At 43.2% G+C, this 8,647-nt stretch overlaps 2 protein-coding genes across 2 annotated transcripts; both read left to right on the forward strand.

The window, feature by feature from the left end:
- The first annotated feature begins 3,263 nt into the window (after positions 1 to 3,263).
- Positions 3,264 to 4,117, forward strand: LOC148009768 (uncharacterized). Its single transcript, XM_087672826.1, has 3 exons — positions 3,264 to 3,313; positions 3,433 to 3,933; positions 4,008 to 4,117. The coding sequence occupies exons 2-3, from the start codon at positions 3,564 to 3,566 to the stop codon at positions 4,115 to 4,117; spliced, it is 480 nt and encodes a 159-aa protein (XP_087528952.1). The 5' UTR covers positions 3,264 to 3,313; positions 3,433 to 3,563.
- A 2,361-nt stretch (positions 4,118 to 6,478) lies between these two features.
- Positions 6,479 to 7,179, forward strand: LOC148009769 (uncharacterized). Its single transcript, XM_087672827.1, has 3 exons — positions 6,479 to 6,567; positions 6,745 to 6,879; positions 7,002 to 7,179. Exons 1-3 carry the CDS (start codon positions 6,479 to 6,481, stop codon positions 7,177 to 7,179), a joined length of 402 nt encoding a protein of 133 aa, XP_087528953.1.
- The last annotated feature ends 1,468 nt before the right edge of the window (positions 7,180 to 8,647 follow it).

Here is an 8,647-nt window from a genome sequence, read left to right on the forward strand (position 1 = left end):
TCAAGGGTTGCCCTCTTAGTGCCATGTTGATGCTCCCCAACATGGATCACCAAACGTGTCATTGTAGGATCCAGCGGCAACACATAATAGATCATGCATTTGCAAATGGCTACACAAGTAGCAACATTAAGACAATAGTGACATGTTATCTTGGAGTTTCCCTCACTTGCAGGATAACCCATGCTCACGGTTCTATCCAAGTGACCATGGAAAAAAACATCATTGTACTTTCCCTCTGTTATGTAGTAAGGACAAGTGATCCTAAGACATTGAAGACTTCCAAGACAATAGCTCAAGCGCACAGTGCACTCAATTGCCATATTTGTCTGTGAGGGCCGCGACCACAGGTGACCATCATATTTTTGTTCCATACCCATCATTCGTTTCTTGCTATCTGTGGCTGGAAGCTCAAAAGCAATTGTGCCATTATACTCGATTGGGAGCTCATCCACCCTTCGTGGAGGTCCACAGAGCGCTAGTAATTTTTTCAATCTACCCGTTCTAGCTTTCTCCTCAATGAAGGCTGCAATCGAGTTATCATAGGAAGATAAGTCCTCGCTTTGGCTGCCCACACATAGGTCCTCCCCGACATTTGTGTCATCAACATCCTTCTTGTTATCTGAGTGTACGTCAAGACACACTGGAGTTGATTTGCTACAACCTGGAGTACAATCAATGTAGTTGTCAATCTCATCTTCTATTGACTCAATACTGTTAGAGATGCACACATAGTTACTTGAGTGCCTGATAGAGTAGGTGGATGATAATGTACTATCAATCAGATAGTGCGCATGCCCTTGATGATCCCATCTTGGAGACACAGTGACATTGTTTGCTCCACCATCATTCTCTATGACGGCTTGCAACCCCTGGAATTTTTGTGTTGGAGGCAATAGATTCTGTAGGTAGTACTCACTCAAAAGAATCTCCCCATTTCTTAATGAAACCCTGTGCTCTAAGCAATCACTGGCTAGTCTCCATGTCAAAATAGCAAAACTCGACATGTCGTGCCCTCTGGTGGGTTAGTATTTGATGAAGAGAAGAAAACTCTGAATATAGCTCATAGTGTGTATTTGATGAAGAGAAGGCAACAGTTCACCGTCACTACAAGCGGAGAGAAATCAATAGAAAAATTTACGACTCAACCACCCACCATCCTTCACCTTTATGCACTCATAATTTATTTATGTTGTATTAATTATTTAATTATTTAACGGCCAACTAGTTACCTAATTACGCAATCAACGGCTAACTTCTTTATTAGAGTTATTAAGTCTCTCCTCAACTCTCTCCTCTCTTTCTCAACTCTCTCCTCTCTTGGCTCTCACTCTCTCTCCTCTCCCTTCTCTCCCTTCTCTCTTTCTCCCTTCTCTTTCTCTCTCTCTCCCTTCTCTCTTTCTCCCTTCTCTCTCTCCCTTCTCTTTCTCTCTCTCTCCCTTCTCCCTTCTCTTTCTCCCTCTCTCCCTTCTCCCTTCTCTTTCTCCCTTCTCTTTCTCTCTCTCTCCCTTCTCTCTTTCTCCCTTCTCCCTTCTCTTTCTCTTTCTCCGTTCTTTCTCCCTTCTCCCTTCTCTTTCTCCCTTCTCTTTCTCTCTCTCTCCCTTCTCCCTTCTCCCTCTCTCTCTCTCTCTCTCCCTTCTCCCTTCTCTTTCTCCCTTCTCCCTTCTCTTTCTCTTTCTCCGTTCTTTCTCCCTTCTCCCTTCTCCCTTCTCTTTCTCCCTTCTCCCTTCTCCCTTCTCTTTCTCTCTCTCTCCCTTCTCTCGTTCTCCCTTCTCCCTTCTCTTTCTCTCTCTCCCCCTTCTCTCGTTCTCCCTTCTCCCTTCTCTTTCTCTTCTCTTTCTCCCTTCTCCCTTCTCTCCCTCTCTCCGTCTCTCTCTCACGACGGTGCCCCACAACTCACGATGGTGCCCCACAACGACGGTGCCCCACAACGGTCTCGCTCCTGTAGCTCACCACGGTGCCCCACAACGACGGTGCCTCACGACGGTGCACGATTGTTCGTAACTCCTGCAGCACTAGCGACGATCAACGGCTTCGTCCTGCAGCACTAGCGACTAACGACTATTCGTAACTCCTGCAGCACTAGCGACGATCAACGGATTCGTCCTGCAGCACTAGCGACTAACGACTGTTCGTAACTCCTGCAGCACTAGCGACTAACGACGGTGCCTCACGACGGTGGACTCCCAATCCGCGACTGTTCGTAACTCCTGCATCCGCGACTGTTCGTATCCTGCGCGACTGTTCGTAACTCCTGCAGCACTGCGCGACTGTTCGTATCCTCGTCCGTGGCCTCCCAATCAACGGCTTCTTCCGTGGCCTCGTCCGTCCCAGGTAACATCTTGAGCCCCCCAATCGTCCGCGTCCACGCAGACGATGGGTGGGCTTAAGCTTCGTCTTTTGGTTTACCTTTGTCACGCTTTGTCATGCTTCGTGTGGGCTAAGCCGTCGTGTTAATTTGGTCATGCTTCGTGTGGGCTAAGCCGTCGTGTGGGCCTCCAAGGTAACACCTTGAAGCCCCCCAATCGTCCGCGTCCACGCGGACGATGGGTGGGCTCATGCCCCATGGCAACTGTCCCGTATGTCGTCCCATCATTTGATTATGCCGTCCCGTCGTGTGGGCCTCCAAGGTAACACCTTGAAGCCCCCCAATCATTTGGTATGCGCCATCGTGTGGGCCTCCAAGGTAACACCTTGAAGCCCCCCAATCGTCCGCGTCCATGCAAACAATGGGTGGGCTTATGCCCCATGGCAACTGTCCCGTGTGCCGTCCCGTATGCCGTCCGATGGGCCTCCAAGGTAAGAGATTGAACCCCCCATGGATACAAGCGTGTGGCTTCGTCCCATATGCTTCATGAGAATAAGGTAAGAGATTGAACCCCCCAATCGTCCGCGTCCGCGCGGACGATCCGTGGGCTTATGCACAAGCGTGTGGCTTTGTCCGTGGCTTTGTCCCGTGACCTTAAAGAGATTGAATGTGTTGCTAATCTTAAAGAGATTGATTGTGTTGTTAATCTTAAAGAGGTTGATTGTGTATCTATTTGTAAGTGTGTAGAGAAAGTTATGGCACCTAAAAGAGTGCTTAGAAAGAGAAAGAAATGTGTGTCACCTCATAGTAGCCGTGAAGTCTGTATGAAGCTACGTTCAGGATGTGTTCCTGGGCGGATCTTAGAGCAAGAAGCATCATCACGTTTGAGATCAGTGGACACTCCTTCAACAAAGAAAGGACGTGGTCCAAAAAGATGTGTCTACACTGATGACGAAGCACAAGTGGATGGGGACTCCAATACAATTGACGGGGTTGCGGAGCACACAGGTAGTCACTTATGTGTCCATTTCATTTACATATGACTCTTTGTTCAGTGTTATGTATTAAATATGATTGGTTTAATGCTACTTTTTTTAAATTTTACTTATTAATATCTGCTCCTACAGAGACTAATGTGCAGCATGATAGTCTAGATGACAAAGAAGAGGTGAGTGGTGATAGTGATCAAAGGGAGAATGATGATGAAAAAGAAAAGAAGCACTCAAGGAACTTAGGCAAGCAAGTCTCTCTAGGACTGATGAAGGATGTGCTGAGTCAATTTTATATAAAAAAGAGGACGCTACCTCCTCTTGTGCCTCTTTGCAGATTAGTGGCTCATGAGGCAGTCAGATTTGCTACGGATGATGCCCAGTGGTTGATTCCTTCCTTTGATTCCACTGGTTATCTTGAGACTATGGGACACTTCCTTGTGTCAGTTGAAGGTCCGAGAGGGGAGACCATGTCTGTGACAGCCAACAATCTAGATGAATGGGGTCCAATATGGCGTCAAAGAAATGAGGATTTTGAGAGGGCTCTTGGAAGAGAGTGGCAAGACCTTAAGGGTAAAAAGTTCTTGGTTTGGGATGGAAACCACAGGCTTAAAACGTGGTGGAAACGCATCAAGGAAAGTAAGTTGTCCACTATACATGCAAGTATTGAATGTTCGTATCCCATTCTTATGTTTGTTGGTTTTCAATTACAGAGTACTCCGACTGTGCTCACTACCATGTTAGTGTACGGTGCCAATTCATTGAGGTGCCCAAGGCAAAGGAAGCAGAGCTACTACTTGCACTAGACACCACCAACGCATAAGTCTTCTTCCTTTAACTATGCTCCTCTTTGTAATATGTTACACTTACATTCTCATATTATGCTTTTGTTTGTTTTCAATAGTATTGCCAGAGCTCATGTTATTCCAAATATTGCGCATGAGGTGTATATGTTTCAAAAGTTTGGTATTGCAAACAAAGACTCCATTCTAGATAGATTGAGTCCGGCCATGAGGAAGTGGGCTGAGGTTGAGATGAGTATAGAGGCAAGGTATTATCATGGTGTTGCTCCATGGTATAACTCTCCTTGCGGTTTGATATCTCAGCTTGTATGGAAGGTGATTTTCTTTCTATGGCTCACTTGTATGAGATGTGCTTTTCTATCTCTAATTCAGTTTTTTTTTGGAATGATAGGATGAATTTCATGTCTTCATCTCAAAAGAAACTGCTAAGCTTGAGGCTCTTGGTCTAGATGAGGTAGAGAGGAAGAAACGTTTGGAGAAGGCTACAAGGGTGGAAGAGGAGCGCCTTAAGGATAGGGGTTACAAATACCTATCCATTGCTAATCCCCAAAATGGTGATGAGTTCTTTAAGTTGTTATTTGGGCTAAAGTGGGATGATGCAAGCATGCTCAAGATCACAAGAGACAAGCTGTATTGTCTCACAAGCTCAAAAATCCCTGCGGAAAGGTAATTTGTATATATAACGCAAGGTGTGTGTATGTGATGCTTTTTTCTTCAATGCTTTCTATTTGTGTATATTGTTGTGCATCACAGGAAAAAAATATTGTTGCATCTTATGAGTCTCACAAAGGCCAAAGACCCCCAATACCCGCATTTTGGTGATTATAAGCTCTTTCGGGTTTACATGAAGAAAGAGACATATTGGGCTCACTTGCATTCGGAGGCACTACTTCAGATTGATAGGATACAAGTAGAAGGTCCACAGCTACCAGATTCATTTGAGGAGTTCTTTAAGCTTAACATGAAGAATCATGTCATGCAGGTTGACTCAATGCAGTGCATTCATATTGCTTTCTTAAGTTCTTTCTTAAAATGTATATGTGCTAATGTTAAGCGCTTGTGAAACTTGTGTAGGCTTTTGTACACCTCTTGGATGGAGTGAAATCTTCAGATGTTGCAGAGAAGATGCCAGAGCTTACGTTTTCAGCCAAACGTGTGATTTATAGGTTAGCATGCATTTTCATATTAGATTGTGTGTCTGATTTTCATATTAGATTGCATGCATTTGCTTGCGTAATTGGCAAGAATGTTGCAGGTGGATACTACAATGTGTAGAAGAGAAGAGGCTGGATGCAGCTCCGCAATTCACAAGAGAGTGGATTGATGTTCGTGACGAGAACACTATGTATTCTCCATCATTACGTGATAGAAAATTGACGGCATGGGAGGCAAGTGTTTGCCCTTGGTGGCTGGATTACCCTATGGGGGTTATCCCTAAGCAAGAGAAAGATCTGCATGACAGTAAGTACTTCAATCTATGTAAACATATTGTCGCTTTTGTAGCAATAGTTTTTGTGCTCATGCATGGGAGTCTAAGGGTGAATGATACTATGTAGGATTCAAGGAGGGAGTTGATACTCATGAACCGCTTACCTCACCCACCACTGTAGAGAAGCAAGCAACCAAGGCTACCAAAGGTGCCACCCAGGGTACTCAAGGTAATCCAGGGAGAAAAAATGTGCCAGAGTCCTCTATGGCGCCCACCACCTCCTTTGTTGCAGATTCATCTCTTGGTCGAGAGAATTGGGAGAGGCGACCTATGACCCGTTTAGTAGGTGAGAAGTCTTATATTAACTTGAAATTCGTGTATGATTATTAAAAATAAATTACTTTGAGATAATTGTTGCAGGGTTCCAGTATCAAACATATGTCGATGCTCTATTAGTGGATGTGACCCAAATTGATAGATTTGCCCTTGATAGGTAGACATGACAACTACATATTGCAAGAACATCAATTTACATGTTGCATATAGCATTGCATCATCGGTTACTTTGCATTAATGACTATGTTGTTTTGTGTATAGCATCAACAAGTTTTTTGCAACACAAAAGATGCATCTTTATAGCAAAGATGGAGTTCCATGTCAAGAGGTGGCTCGATTGATATTTGCGGATTTTCCTACGAGCTTGCTTGTGGATGCTCTAGGTCCCATCCCATTGGGTAAGTTATGCTTTCTATCACACAAGGTTTACATCAAACTCACTTCTCATATATCATAATACCAATGTTGTTTGTAGAGGGCATGACTATTCCCAAGTGGAACACGTTCTCAAAGGGTCTAGTTATGGGTTGTATGGACCTTGCTCGCGAGTATTTGGCCGACCAGGGATTCTTAGTCACTATGTGCTTAGCAGAGCATATAGGTGAGTTTATTACGGATGCGGCAAGGGTGGGGTTTGTGCTTCACCGCACTTGGACACTCATGTGTGACTCCAAGGCTTATCGACATCCCGTTACTAGAGAGGCGGTAAGATAACAAAGTTGGATACGTTGAACGTACGGTTGTATGTTCTAAATAAAGTTTATGTTACATGCTTTAAATAAAAACATGGATCACTTATTCTATTTCCACTCGTGAATAGGTACTTGATCTTACTGTGTGTCTTTGGCATCGTGCTGGTCACGTTGTGCCCTGCTATGACAGAGAGGCTGGGGAGAAGATTTCAGAGAGATTGTTTCCAGCGTATCGTAGCTACATGATGGATGATTGTGTCTTTCCCATGGACGTTGATGGTGTCATTGTCAGAGGCGGAGCAGAGAGGTCTCATCTTTTCTTTCGGTAAGTAGTCTTGCATGTTTTTGCTCTCAGGTTACCTTGTATGGTATTTTCATTGTTTCTACTTGCATGGCCGCAAAGATTCTGTATCTTGATTGGTGATATGTGATTGGTGATATGGTTAGGTGGTTACTAGCTACATTTACGAAACGCTACGACTATGTTTTGGATGTGTTTGCGGGGTGTGGTGGTTTGGCGCGGGCCAGTGCAGAGGAGATGAGACATTGCATGTGTCTAGAAATAGATGATGTGCTCTATGGGGAGTGTTTGTCCACCATAGTGTGTGGACCGGTACCATGCTGAGAGAGAGTGTGTTTTTTTTTTCGAGAGACTCTAGACATTTCATTTTGTTACTACTTTTATATATATGCTTATATTACACTTCGTCATGTGACTATGCCCGATTTTGTCTAAGAGATTACATGCATTGGGATCTTTGATTTGTTTTTAGGAAGAGTGTACCTTGCAACTATTTGACACGAATATATTTTACTAGTTTTCCGTTGGTTTTGTTTTCTTGATGTGTGTGTGTTCATGTAAATGCAATGTGTCGTACTCCTTAAGTAAGACTATTTATATGCAGAATGGATATGTTGCACGAAAAAGCTCGAAAAAAAGAGATTGATTAGAAAAGAACGAAAATGAAAGCCCGCAAAAATAAAATCCCCATCTAAGACAAGATCCTTAAAAACAACTCACAAGCACGTGTGTTTAATTACGCAACTTCTTTTGAATCCCTCTTTCCCTTGGTTTTTCTCTTGGGTTCAAGTTGTGAATCCTCGATTTTCTTGCACATCATTTAATATACTTAGTAATGTTTAAAGCACATTAAATATATTGCATCACTTGTCATACATTCTTTCTATCCTCTCTTAGTGCGATGCTATGCAGAATTTCCTAATCAAAATTATCTTGCATGCACATGGTGCATTTAATATATTTGTACAGCCTAAACACTCTTCATATGTGGCAATGAGTACTTGTTCCTAAAGTGCAGGGTCTCATGTGACTTGAGTATATAAAAGTTTAAACTTAATTCACTTATCACTTCTATGCTCTGACATAGGTAAAACATAATCATATAATGTATATAAATCTTTCCTTGTAAGTGGTCCACGAAAGTCTAGGAACCTGTTAGTATTCTAAATGCAATTTTACCCTAATATTTCATGCGGTCTTTGAACATAAGCATTTGTTATCATAGGATAAGACAACCTATTTGTGGTATGCAAGATCAAGACCTATCTTCCACATGGAATGCAAGATAGATGACAAGTCCTCTATGCTTCTGTGCAGTTGCATCCTATGAATGGAAACTAACATTTCATGTATTTATTTTAATAATGGAAGTAAACCATAAATTATAGTTAGCAAATCATGCACTAAACTAAGTGAAAGTCTATCATTTTATGTGACATATTATGAAAGCCTTATCATTTCATGTGACGAAATGAAATCAATAGCTCTTCCCTAGGCCAAGGAGAACCTGGTTCCGCGAGATGGGGTCTAGAGTTGTGCTAATTCCTGCGTTGGCTATACCCAGTGATCCATGAATGGCCGCAATTCCAACGGTTCCATTTGCACCATGAATTCCATCTGTACTTGTCCCTTCAGCAACTATGGTAGTTCCCGCGGTCTTCACTCCTTCGCGATGCTTGGGGGCCATTGTGAGTAGCTAGCCAAAAATTGCGGATATGAGATCAAGAGGGTAAGGTGATGATGATAGTCAAGAGGGATGATAACCAAATCTTCTCTCTCTCCCTCTTCTCTC

This window comes from Lygodium microphyllum, chromosome 30 (genome assembly GCF_053477565.2).
Source record: "Lygodium microphyllum isolate KBCC chromosome 30, Lygodium_microphyllum_v1.1.10, whole genome shotgun sequence".
Classification (NCBI taxonomy): Eukaryota; Viridiplantae; Streptophyta; class Polypodiopsida; order Schizaeales; family Lygodiaceae; genus Lygodium; species Lygodium microphyllum.

Coding starts and splice junctions, on each gene's coding strand:
- LOC148009769 (XM_087672827.1), top strand. CDS start 6,479: ATGCGGCAAGGGTGGGGTTTGTGCTTCACCGCACTTGGACACTCATGT. Junction 6,568..6,744: donor ATCCCGTTACTAGAGAGGCG/GTAAGATAACAA, acceptor CTGCTATGACAG/AGAGGCTGGGGAGAAGATTT. Junction 6,880..7,001: donor AGGTCTCATCTTTTCTTTCG/GTAAGTAGTCTT, acceptor TGATATGGTTAG/GTGGTTACTAGCTACATTTA.
- LOC148009768 (XM_087672826.1), top strand. CDS start 3,564: ATGAAGGATGTGCTGAGTCAATTTTATATAAAAAAGAGGACGCTACCT. Junction 3,934..4,007: donor GTGGAAACGCATCAAGGAAA/GTAAGTTGTCCA, acceptor TTTCAATTACAG/AGTACTCCGACTGTGCTCAC.